We start from the raw sequence: 13158 nt of genomic DNA, 5'->3' as shown, positions 1-13158 counted from the left end.
TCCCCCCCCCCCCACCCCCTCTCCTCCCTCCCCCCCTTTTTGTTTGTGGGATGATTAAAACTTTACATTTTCTGTTTCGCCATCTTGTTTTGGACATTTCAGTCTGGTGTTTTTGTGAAATGCTGGTTTTGTTTTGTGGCGATCTCTGAAAAATCTGGTCTGTTTTCTGCAGCGTCGCAGAATCCCTGATGCTGTAGATTCGGGGGGGGGGGGTTTGACTCAGAAACACAAGTGGGGCCAAAATTAAAAACTTGATCCTAGCCAAGGGCCGTTGTCCATCAATCTTCATTGAAAAGGTATATAAATTAACCCTGGTTTTTGATGTAATACATCAAATCATTCAGATTATATAGAATTCAGAACAAACTCTCTTTAACGAACAAAATAAAACAGATGCACTGAAGCAGACACTTGAGTTAATGATGCACATTAACTCAAGTCAGATATCTGATATTGCGAGTTCATCAACAAGAGTTTTATGTTCCATTTGATCTTATCTGTAGCTCTTCTCCACATCCAAATCATAGATTACTGAGAACCTGAAACTTCCTTTTCTTTCCTAAAATTCACTAAACAGGCTTCGTTTTTAAAGCAAAATGAGAAGCAATGAAGACTCAGTTCGTCACAGACGGGAGGGCCAGATCTAATAAAATTTAAATGTTATCTTGGCGGCGGGATAAAAGTGATTGTAGGGCCTCCAGCCACGCGCGTGAACTCTGTCAGGCGCGTGCGGAGTGAAAACGATCACGGATCCGTCCGATCACGGCGGCAGCAATAACAACAACACAGACACATGCACAGCGCCGCGCGTCCTCACCTCGTCCTCTATCATGTCCAGGCTCTGAACGCAGCACAGAGAAAACAGAGGGACAGGGTTGTTAAGAGAGCAGAAACAAAATGCCTTCCTCCACAGAAAACCCGCAACATTTCAAGTCTGTACATCTGAACGACGTCGCTGACTTTCAGCAAAAAAAAACAACCCAAAAACTCAAGTTTTACCTGTGAGACAAATCCACAAAATAATAAGCAGCTCATTGACGTGAGTTAGTTTTGCTTTTTTCGAACATTTGAAGATGAAGCGGCGCGGTACCTCATTCGAGGACAGCACTGGCGTGTGCGAGCGTCCTGACATCTTTGCGGCGCCGATCAGGCCACTGATCTCCACCGAGCTGCTGCTGCTGCTGCTGCTGCTGGCGCTCAGGTCGGCGCTCCGGGTCGGCGCCTGGGGGGCGGGTGAACCAAAAACGTGAGAGACGTACGACCCACTCTGTGGCAGAACATTGTCGATTAGATGGAAGGGAGGAGAAAAGTGATCGGGAAGCAGAATCGTCAGGGCTTCCCTTTAATTTCAAAGCGATCAAAGCTACAGCGGAGTAATATAATCGAGCAGGAACGAGCAGGAAGAGGAGTGCACATCCCTCATTACAGCGATGTAATGACGGTGGAAGGTTGTCCTTATGAGTGTAAGACAGTGTGGACAATCAAGCAATTTATTGGCTTTAAAATCCAATATCTGTCCTCCAACTTTCAGAGGCAATAGCTGCTGAGAGGCGTAATCAGGAGAAATGTGCACGCGGCGCTCTGTGGCATCGTTAGATGAAGGTTGAAAGGTTGTCTTCGGCTCGCGGCGGAGAGTCGAGCCTAAATGGAAGCCAACTTTCCGCACGTAATAAAAGATTTGGTCTCCAGCTGCTCCGGGGGGAGAGGGGGGGTCGCTTGAGTCAGACTAATCTGACGCTCTGGAGTCGACACCTCGCAGCCTGGCATGGCCGCCGTCAGATGTGCACTCGTCTTCGTTTTAAGCCTGTCCTCCGAGGAGGAGAGGAGAAGAGCCAGGACGTGTTTCAGGATCAAACGCATAATCTCCCCTTTAATCCAGCAGGGGGGAACCACATCTGATATCATAGTGGATTAAAAGCGGATCGACTGCACCTGCGCCGCAAGAAACGTCCACGTTAACAACTTTAATCCTCCTGTGCCGTCTATTAGTGCAAGATATATGATCATATCCAAACAAATTGGTTTATTTAATAGTTGAAAAGTTGCTAAAATGGACATTTTGTGCAGAGGTAACCCACATTACAGCAGACAGCCACAGTAATATTGGCGTAATCGTTGATTTCTTTTAGTTAAAGCGACACTTCAGAAATTGTTTTAGTGACATTCTGTGAACTGTTAATATCTTACCTGTTTGAATGAGCTTGTTTTAGTGAAATAGAGTTTAAGTGTAATAAAATACAATTACGCTGGCCTTCGAATGACCTCTTAAGAGAGCGAGGTGATTTTTATTTCGAAATCATAAAGGAGAAAAGAGCAAACGATACGATACCACATAACGGGAATAGGAGAAGAACTGGGGCCGTGTTAGTGAGGTCTGTTTAACAGAAATAACACAACGCATTAAAACAAGCCTGCAGAACGAATAAAACTTAAAAAAAAAAACAGATGATATGGCAGTGATGCAGCACATGCTCACCAGATTTATAAAAAAAAAACACAAAATGCAAACTGGCTTTTAACGTCGTCTCTGTAAAAGATTACCTTGGATTTGAGTTTCTCCGGGCTGTCATCAGCTGACGGCTCCGTGGAACTGGCGGGGGGGAGAAAGAGAGAAATAAATGGTGGGCAGGAGGAATTAAACACGAGTCAGCGAGGACGATCACTGTACGACGAGTGACGACCTGCAAACACAGCTGCCGTTATAATAATAAACGTGGCTCTTTCTGAACCCGGTTTACCTGCTCCCAGGCTCAGCTCGGGGATCTCTGTCCTTCACTTTGCCTTTCCTGAGGGGAGAGCTGGACAAGAATGTGGAGAGGGGGGGAAACAAATACGAATAAAAGTTGAGTAAAAAACATGTGAGGCAGATTTGGGTTGTAACAGAGCGTGTTTAAAGTCCCCCCACATATAATCCACCACCACCACCAGGCTTTAAAACCACTGTATATTACTATTATATTACTATTTAAATGTTAAAAATATCTCCTTACTTACATTTGTCTGACTAAAGGTTCCTAATGAATAAAACACTAACACTGTTTCTTCTTAGTCCTATGAACTGTGTTGAGCCAGACTTAAAATGGAGCTAAAATCAGCTTCTGAAGCTGCGTCAGGCTTTAAAAGGCTCCACTGTGCAAAGCTACACTAAGCTGAGGTCTAGATTTAGATGTTTTGAGCAGATATGACAGAAAATTGGTTGATTACACTGTAATCCTCCATTTATTGATTAGTTAATTGGTCCTAAAATGACAGTTCAGATCTTATAAAATAGGATTCTGTGGAAAGGTTTCGAACAATTAGTATCTTACCTGTTGTAGATGCTTCTCTGAACAGCCTCAGATTATAGAAATAGAGTTTAAATAGAAGTGAAATGAGCTAACAGAAATGAGCTAAAGTGTTTACTGCATCTTCAAACAACTCCACTTCACACCATTTTAAAGCACCTCATGCTAAACGCTGCTTTCTATCGCTGCCGAATTCGCACGACATGAATATTTCCACAAATGTCGCTGGTTATATGTGAGTTAAAAGCAGCAGCAGCTAGCTGTAGGACTTCCAGCAGGTCCACCGCTGTGAAGCTCTGGGGGTTGGAGTTGTTCCTAAAATGACACTTCGGTCTTGGTCCTGATCGGACTAGCCGTCCGCTCGTCAGCCCGATCAGAACTAAAGCCCGTTTAGGCCTCCAAAGAGCTACCTACAACAGGTAAGATGTTTATTCCTCAAATCCTTTCCACGGGACCACATGATAAACAATCTGAGCCGTAGCTTTAAGAGTAAAACACATTCAACTTCTCCACCAGTAAGTTTTGTTTTTAAAGAAGAGTAGCATGAAACCATGCCTGTGTTCGTTTCCATCAGTGTTTTTTTTTAAACGTAAAACTCTCTAAATAGGATTTAGGCTGATGAAGCTTCTTTTTCTACTCTGTTTTGTTATACGCGCCCCTTGTGTCCTCAGGTAGTTGTTGTTCTGTTTATTGTTCAGCTTCCATCATCATCAATCTCTTCATATTGGCCCCCTCCTGTTCAGCCAGGGCTGCCTTTCGTGTGTTCATCATCAGTACTGTATTGTGGTTCCTGACGCCCTCTCCTCCCCCCGTCAGCCTTTACTGAATTACGTCGCACTCCAGGTAGTGTCGTGTGTTTCGGGTCGAATCTGATGCTGTCTGCTCCACCTGAGACCAGCTAGTTTTCGTGCTCTTATTCCGTCCCCCCCGTCGGCGGCTACGAACACAGCCCTTCAAAATGATCTTGTCAGAAAGTTATTAAAGCAACGGCGTGGCCTCACCCGGGGCCCGGTGCTTGTCTGTGGGTCTCTGAGCTTGACTTCGCAGGAGAGCCTATATTGGAAACACCACACAGAGAAATATATGTTTAAAAACAAACAAACAAGCAAACTGGACATCAGTAGACGTGATGCCCTGAAAGCTGTGTGAGCTAATTTTGAACCAACCATGCAGAGCTGCTCTGCCAGGGGCTTTAAGGCTGCTTCCTCCTGCGTCGTGACAAATGGAGACCTGAGGACGGACAGAGAGGGGAAAAGATCGATCCAGGAGGTGATTCGAGTAAATAGGAGGGTGGGAAGTGTTGAATCATCGCGAGAAAAGTGTGATGCTTGCGGAGAGAATACTGAGAATAAATAAAGAGTGGCGTGACTGACAGGAGTCGCTTCACATGCTTTTAACCATCTCTAATTCCTCGCCGTCTTTTCCGACAATGGCGAGGCGGCTTTTTTTTTTTTTTTTTTTTTTGTTGTTGTTGTTTTTTTTTCCCCGCCAGTTCGAATCCCGCCTCGTCCCTCCTATCTGAACTCCTCCCTACCTTCGCCGAGCTAAGTGACGGCATCAGCGACACGGGAGCCTCTCATCCGGAAAAACAACAAGCCCGTGGCTGTTATTACCACACAGGGAGGGAGACACGAGAAGTGGTGACAGCGCCGCAGGCCCAATTAGAGCAACAACCCCTCCCTCACACACACACACACACACACACAGAACCACAACAATTAATTCATTATTACCTAATAGTGAAAGGGGCAGTGGTTACAGACACATAAACAGGATTGTGAACTTACAATGATGATACAAAACATTCATGAAATGGGGTCTAATGAGAATAAATGCAGCCTGTCTGACTGAAAAAAAAAATCACAAGAATGCACCGATTATTCAGCTCTTGACAGGCCACGCCTTCTTTTCAGCTCCACCAGAGATCGGTCAATCAAAACTATAACACTCAGATCGACTGACTGATTTATTTTTGCCAACTTTCTCCAGCAGAAGCTTGTTTTCTGCAAAGATCTAAGGATCTAGACAGGTGACATATGACGGGGTGCCAGCAGGTAAAAGGAAAGATTTAATAAACTGCTATGATTATCGAGCTGTAATTTGCCATGCATGCAGTCAGAACAGGATGCATGAATAAGTTAACAATCTAAAACCGGAAACAATAAATAGGATTTTTATTATAACCACAGCAAATGATTTTTAAACTGGGACGTTTTAGTAAAAAACAGGATTTTCCTGTGATATAATGCAGTTGTAAGCTTTGAGGTGTGAAATTTAAAAAAATGAACCATAGCCAAAAAGATAAAACAGGGTCAGGCAGCTATAATTTGGCTTAACGAGGATCCATGCTGTAATTATTTGTCCTGGAACTTGATGCTTTTTTTGTGCTCAACCAGAAAATAGCAAATATTTATGCATTTAATTTCACGTGATTATAGATTTTAAGAAGAAATCGGAATAATCCAGACTCAGAATCGGCAGGTCAGAGATTAGTAAACGTCTGTAGCTGAGCCGACCTGGAGGACTGTAATCGGTGCGTCTCTAACTGTAATAAAAGCCGACAGATAACGCGTCTGCCTGCTAATCCAAACGCCAACGGTTCCGTTCCACGTGGTAGAAGACAAAAGTCTTGCTGGGCGTGTTGTTACGAACCTCTCCCTCTGCGGAACGGAAGGCGTCTCGGGTTTCTTCTGTGTCGTCCTCCTTTTCGCGAGATCCCTCTCTAACATCTGCAGCCACAAAGAAAGAAAACAAAAAAAGAGAAAGCTGAGGAAGGCGCGGCGTGGAACGTGACCTTCAGGACATGACAGTTATATCAGTTCTGGGCGCCTCTCCTTTTCTTAAGGGTTTATAATTACGAGGCACGGGATTTGACCTGCATCCTCCGCTAAGTGAAACGCTAAAAATCTCCTCCAAAAATATACTTACACGCTAATTAATAACACACCCAATTAGCTCTTGTTTCCCCCTCCTGCTAATTCTCCAAGTGCTCGAGAAGACGCTGACGATACAAAAGTTTAATCGCCTAAACTTTAAAGAAAAAAAACAAAAAATGAATTTCTCAGCAGATTCTTTCCTCGTCTCCCGCATGCCTTCTTTTCCTTTTATTCCATTCCAGCTGCGTCGCTCAACTCCTCCCTTCGCCACCGTTTTTGTTTCAATATTGCATAATGACCCGCAACGCTCCACGCCGGGGAGGATCCGATCACTCGTAACGCCATCGGACGCGGAGCAGCCCGAGAAAAAGCTCCAACAGGCCCGGCCGAACAGATGTGCCCGATGCGGATTATGTGCTTGTTTCTGGTCGCAGACGTTCAGAGGGAGACTGAGGTCAGAGGTACAAGCGCGTTAAGGTTAAGGTTAAGATTAAGGTTAAGGCGCCGGATCGGACGGAGGATTCGGGATGCGTATTTCAATTGGCTGGCCTCCGCTCCAGCACGGAGTGTGGATATCGGCATGTTGACAGGACCGAACCAAACTGAATTACTTCTAAGTCGGAAGCGCGGGACACGTGGAGTCAGAGAGCGTCTTCAGCCGCGTCCGACGGTTCGGGAGGCTTTTGCGAACACACGGACAGGGCTGACAGTTAACGCCAAGGTTTTATGCAAAGCTACTTGGAGCATGCGATGTAAATCACTCTCAGGCACCGCCGCGCCAACATTTTAGCTCATTAGCTGTAAAACCGTCTGACTTATGGCCATTTTGTCTTAGGCGTTATGAACGGCGTTTCCAAATTCCTGATCTACAGTAAGTTCTTTTAAAATCTGCGCCACGTTTTGGAGTAAATGCGAAAACCTACTTGGTTTTTTTTTTTTGCTTCTTTTGATTTCTGCCATAAAAATGGGCAACTTTTCAACTAGAATCCTACATGTTGATACAATCTGAAGCATCTGCTGACAAAAACAGCCCTTATATGATGCTTTAATCTTGTTTAATTGCAGAGAACCCTAAATAACCCCCTTAATTTTTACATGAAATTCTTCACGTTTTAAAGAAACTTGAGAAATGCAGTGACGTTTATGTCCACGAGGTGTGGACAAACTTCCTACTGGCCTCTCTACTGGAACAAAAGGAAAGAAGCGCTTCAGTAATGGTTCTGGCAGAGATCAGTACCCGGAATAACAGACCTTCGGGTTTCGTCGCGGCTCTGCTGGGGCTGTGATGCTGAGCGCTGAGCCTCTCAGAGCTGCCGCTGCTGCTGCTGCTGCCGCCACTGCTGTTGTTGTTGTTGTTGACCTGGATGCCATTCTGCTTCATCAGCTGCATTAACTCGGACTCCAGCGCTGCAATCTGCCAGAGAGGAACGGATCGATGTTAACGAGCCGGAGGCATTTGACCTGTCAAAACAGCTGCTTTAAAGCACCAAAATAAACGACGCAACTAAAAGATCATCACTCAGGTTTTTTGCTCAGTTTGAAATAAATAAATAAATAAAAAACTCGCAGGGGGCTGGCCTACCTAACCTGATCTTTTCGATCAGGTAGATTTAGCCCGAGCTAGATTTTCATGTTTCACACGCAGCTGCACGGCCGAAGCTGGGCTTCTCTGACTGGACGCTCCATTTTGAACAGCCAGGAGAGATGAGCAGCATAAGACTGAAGCAACAAAAAAAAACAAAAAACAAGCAAAGTGATATTACCCTGACTTGCAGTCCCTGGATTTCAGCCAGGTGAGCTTTCTCAGCCTCCTCCAGCCGCCTCCTCTCCGCATCCTCCTTCTGGATGAACTCCACCTCCCTGGAGGAGGAAAAGGAGAAGGTGTGAAATGCGATGTGCCGAGCGTCTACGTGTCGGCGGATGGAAACCTTCGCAATATCTCCAGCTCCAAGCTTAGATGTGTTTAATGTCTCACTCTGGTGTTTCGCAAGGAACTCGTATAACAAATACTGCAGGGAAACAAAAAGCCTTTCTCTCCTGCTTATTTGTCTCCCTGCCTTGCCTCGGCAGCTCTGTCCTCGGTCTACAGATACGCATGGAGGGTTTGTTTCATCAGTGTTTCCATTTGGCCCGCAGGGCCTGAGCCAATTAGAGTCCATCAGACTGGTGCTGAGAAGTAGAGGTTCTGATGGGACTGACTGAAGGAGTAACCGGATGAAAAAAAAACAAAAAAAACAGGAAATGGAACTTGCATTAGACTGCCAACTTGGTTCTTCTTGTTGGAATGGGATACAACTCGGGATGAAAAGACAAAGAGAGACAGAGAGAATCGAGTTAAAGCATGAACGGAATCATGCTTTTTTTATTTGACCTTAAAGCGCCTTTTTGTTTAATCTTCACAAGAGGTTTTAGGTTTTCCATTAGCTCGGCTTCGACACCGAACTTTGAGAGGGTATTTAGCGAGATTTAAAGATGATATCGGCACCAGCATTTAAAGGTGGCCCCCAAGTAAGAAGCTTCGGCTGCCTGGAAATACTGAGGCATTTTCAGACAGGTTTTTTTTGTTTTGGCCCGTCTGTATCATTAACAGACTGATTCAACCTAGAATTTGTCAAAAAAAAACAAAACAAAACATAAATTAGTTTCTGCCTCCTAAATGTGGACACCCCCTGTGACGACAGGGGTGACGTGTTCTGCCGGGAAAATGTTGCATTTTATTTTATAAACAGCTTCAAAAATTAAAAAAAAACCCTCTTGTCAACTATAAGTATTGCTAATCAGTAATTATAAACAGGTTAACATGCTAAACTAAATAAAGGTGATAAAACACCTGGTTAGCATGCTAACATTGTCAGTTAGCTGATGTTAGCAGTTAGCTAACATACTGTTGATGCGTTAGCATGACTTTCAAAATGTTTGTTTTTTTTCTTTTTGCATTAAATGTAATTTTAGCAAATCCCATTTTTATTTAAGATTATGTTAAATAATTTTTTTTTTTTGTTAAGTTGGCTTTTATTTTGTTGCACCCAAACTTTCATTGTGAGGACGTGAAAGCTGGAGACGATTACTGAATTCTGTTTAATGTAGTCTAACCTTCGCTTGTATGTCTGTTTTTATGTGAAGGAACTTGATTTGTATGTCCAGATTTGCTCTTTTAAAACTTTTGCTAAACTCTGAAAAGATCTATTATTAAATGTAAAATGATCCGTCTGATCCTAACGTTTGTTTTTGTTGTTACAAACAATGCAGTCTTATTATTCTTATAATAGGTAGTCAGATGATCTCATTACATTTTTTTTAATTTAAAATATCATTATGATTCTGGGTATAAAGTAAAGTGTTTTAAAGATTAATTAGACGGCAACATGACTGATTACAATAATCTTCACTTCTAATTTCACTCTGCTGGATTTGATTGCAATAAATTGCGACTTGAGTTTTAGCGGTCAAAGACTTCTTTAACGAGCCGCTGAACCCGAGTTCACTCACTTCTGCTGGAAGTCCTTGATGAGCTTCTTGGCCTTGTTGTACTTCTTCTCCAGGGTCTGGTACTGGGCCTGCGCCTCCTTCAGGTGCTCATTGACCGTGTGGCAGAGGGTCTGCGCTTCGATCCAGTAGCTCTCCAGCTTCAGCATTCTCTCCTTGTTCTCCTCGATGCTGGCCTTCAGCTGGCTCTTCTCCTTCTCCCAGCGCTGCTTCTCCTTCTCTACCGAGGCCAACTGCAAGTACGCAGAAGCAACCTTTAGCCGACTTTGCATTTCTTCGGCAGTAATCGACGAGGCGTTTCCTTTTTGCAACAAGCTTCTGCAGTTTACATAAAACACTGAGCGGTTAATTGACAGCAAATTGTCTTTTTAGTGCAAAATCTGAGCCGAGAGCACGAACGGCATGCCTTTTATTTCCACGGAAATGCGGACCCATCATTACCCTTTGATAGGCTTTTCAGACACCACTTCAATCAATCATTTTGACTTCCACCTCATTAATGTGGAAATGAATGAAATTAGGCCTAAAAAAACAACAACTTTGGGCGAAAACAGAAGCGTAGTGTGTGCGCACATGTGGATTGTAGTGACAGAAGGAGAATTTAATCCCAAAACCACGAGGTGACCTGCTGAAGAGACAGCAACAAAGACAGATTATGGCTGACAGATTGTTTTCCATCGAGCAGCTCCCCGTTTCGCACACATTTCCAGACTTACCTTGTTTTTGAGCTTCTGGATCTCGGCCTCTGTCACCGTGTGTTTTATCTGGAGCTGTTGGGAGACAGAGACGGGGCAAAAGTGAGAAAAGGGAGAGGGGAAGCGGAGGCGGTCGGATGATGGGACGCACGGCTGCGCAGGCTCCCTCCGCGGTCGATGCAGCGTGAGTGACGGAGGCAGCCGACCCCGTCCGTCTCCTGCAGGCCCCGGCTCTCTCGCTTCTGACATTTGCTCTCAGAGGAGAGAGACGGAGGGAGAGCCTCGCGATGAAACGAAAGATGAGCGGCTTCAGGAGTCAATCAAAAGTTAGCATGAAGTCTAAAGCTTTGTATGGCTTTTAAGAAAAGAAACACAACAAAAAACATTCTGTTTTAAAGCTAATGTCATGAAAACTGTCAAAATATAAAGGTGGATCATGCTGAAAATCTAAAGATTTTTAAATCTAAATGATTACCACTGCACTAGTTCAGGTTAAAACACAAAAAGAGGAGACGACAGCATGAGCGTGTACACCCTGCTGAAATCTTGTGTTAAATGTTATACAACTGTTGTGGAGGTAAAATACGCCTCAGAGGCACGGCGGTGGAGTGATCAATCAACATTACCAGCCACTCGGCGGCCTAAAAAAAGAACAGCTGAGTTACCAGACAGTAAATTAATGTTCCGTTTTATTGCTGTAGCGTTTGAGTTCAAGCTCATATTTTGGGCACGGTGACAAATCTGGCTTCTTCTGTCTGAAACAAAACAAAAAAAAAATGAGTCCAGAGCAGAGGTGATGATACGCTCTGATGAGAACGCGGGCGTCAAGTCCAACGGAACGGGGTTAGGCAAAGTAATAGTAATAAAAAACTTTTCGAGCTTCTGTGTTTGCGTCTTTGATCGCTCAAATTAGGAGTTAGAGATGGTAAACGGTGCTTGGATCGTGAAAAAAATTGGTTTCTATTGTTGCTAAATTCAATCACATTTTCCCCCTCGGCTAAGCTGTTTTACTGGCTGAGTGGGCAAACACTTCGCGGTTTACTCTCCTGAACACTAAAAGATGTTAATGGGCTCCCGCGGGCGGTGAAACGCTCCATCGGGAGGCTGAGCGTAGGAGAAGCGTGCTGGGGGCTTACCTCTCGGAACTTCTGGTAGAGTTTAGTGGCGTCCAACTCCGACGGGGACAAGATGTCCTCGGTCTCCGGGAGGTCAAACACCTCGATGCTCTTCTCGCCGCCACCGGCCGCCGTTCCCGTCTCCTCGTCGTCCGTGGCGTACTCTCCTGTCTGCTTCAGGGGGAAAAGGTCAAAGGTCACCCGCGTAGGCTGCAAACGGCACGACGCGAGAGTTAGATTTCCAAAGAGGGGGAGTGAACGTTATTGGATCCATTTATTCATGAACTTTAGCGTTATATAATAATTTACACCATTAGAAACAGACGCTTTATCAGTTTCTACCACTAATGGTACAAAATAAAGCGAGACATCAAGTCCCGCCTTTTTCTGCTGCTGCGAACAGAAGTCAGCCTGTTTTATAAGCAGGTTGTATTTTTGGAACCAGAGTCTGCTCACTGGAGAGGTGGGGCTTTAGGTCCCGCCCACTCCCCCTAAATGTACTTTATAAACTAGTATTAGAACATAAAGCATAAAAACGAAGCGAATCGGCTAAAATGCTAATGTTTTTATCTATTTTTCTTTGGCATTTGCCACTAATTTTAAAATGACAAACTAGCCCTCACAACTGTTAAGTTAATTTAGCTGAAAAAGCCAAACTTTTATTGCTTTTAGCTAACTACGATCCAAATGACCTGCCGTCAATTGGTAAAATGTCTGTTCTGCCGAGCTAGCTCGCTAGCTAGTTTTTTATTACTCTGATATAAAACCTTTCTCGAGTTCATTAAATGGAAATTTCCCATTTTCAAAATTTCATCCACGGTTTCCGCGTGTCTCCTGGAGGAGCTTCGTTCCAAGGCGCTCCCCGAAACAAGTAACTTAGCTGCAGCCAAAGCATTCTGGGAGCAACTGATTTCCATGAGCGGCGATCTGGAAGGGCGCCGCTCCTAAAAAGCAGCGAAGACGCCCCGTCTCATCACGCTGTCAATAATCTGTCTCTCTCCTCTTCTTTTCCCGGTTCACACGAGTGATGCTGTTCAAACGCTGCCTGTTACATAAGACTTCTGCATCCTGCTCAGCTGTCGAACATTTTTGTTGACACGTGGTCCGATTTCCGCAAGTTGCCTTGCTTGTTGCTACGGCGACATTATCCTGCATTCAGTTCACTGTCTGAGCGCTAAACGTGCGGAATGGCTGCTAACGCCACAGGGGCCGTTCAGCTTGTGTGCATGTACTCTCTGAGTACCTGATCATAAATGTTGAAGGGAGAGGTTGTGATTGGTGGCTTGTCTGGGGGAGGGCGGGCTTTGCTGACTTGGAGACAATGGTGTCTGCGCTGATAACACTGTTTTGTTATGATACAACATAAAGCACGGTTTCATATGTCTCCTTAAAGTTGTTATTTAAAAGTTTGTCATTTACTCAGTTGATCTCTTATAGGAGTTCTCTATTGCTGGACTTTAATAGTTGTCATTTTTAGGACTTGTGCAAGAGTGACGGCAGAGTAAAGGTTAAAAAATTAATTAAATTAATGTTTGCATGAACTGCTGGTAGGAAATAGCAGAAATCAATCAATCAATCAATCAAATTTTATTTGTATAGCACATTTCAGCAGCAAGGCATTTCAAGGTGCTTTACATAATTAAAAAACAAAATAAAAACAGCATGTGACAATGAATAAACAGTAAGAAAGAGACAAACATCA

General features: G+C 44.2%; 1 protein-coding gene across 6 annotated transcripts in view; it reads right to left on the bottom strand.

Annotated features, from left to right (window-relative positions):
- Positions 1–13158, bottom strand: part of ppp1r9a (protein phosphatase 1, regulatory subunit 9A) — a 50037-nt gene that overhangs the window by 3965 nt on the left and 32914 nt on the right. For 3 of the 6 annotated variants that reach the window (XM_037975650.1, XM_037975651.1, XM_037975649.1), the window contains 13 exons: positions 11478–11630; positions 10363–10416; positions 9650–9879; positions 7924–8020; positions 7412–7574; positions 5937–6013; positions 4451–4514; positions 4286–4337; positions 2739–2798; positions 2542–2590; positions 2330–2374; positions 1091–1222; positions 818–841 (listed from right to left, as the gene is read on the bottom strand). In XM_037975650.1, the coding sequence (XP_037831578.1) occupies positions 818–841; positions 1091–1222; positions 2330–2374; positions 2542–2590; positions 2739–2798; positions 4286–4337; positions 4451–4514; positions 5937–6013; positions 7412–7574; positions 7924–8020; positions 9650–9879; positions 10363–10416; positions 11478–11630 (1200 nt within the window). The remainder of the gene's footprint in view (positions 1–817; positions 842–1090; positions 1223–2329; positions 2375–2541; positions 2591–2738; positions 2799–4285; positions 4338–4450; positions 4515–5936; positions 6014–7411; positions 7575–7923; positions 8021–9649; positions 9880–10362; positions 10417–11477; positions 11631–13158) is intronic. The other 3 variants (XM_037975652.1, XM_037975653.1, XM_017421887.3) reach the window with 3 other exon arrangements.

The sequence above is a fragment of the Kryptolebias marmoratus genome, linkage group LG5 (genome assembly GCF_001649575.2).
Source record: "Kryptolebias marmoratus isolate JLee-2015 linkage group LG5, ASM164957v2, whole genome shotgun sequence".
In the NCBI taxonomy this organism is placed as follows: Eukaryota; Metazoa; Chordata; class Actinopteri; order Cyprinodontiformes; family Rivulidae; genus Kryptolebias; species Kryptolebias marmoratus.
This window is presented reverse-complemented; position numbering and strand designations above follow the sequence as displayed.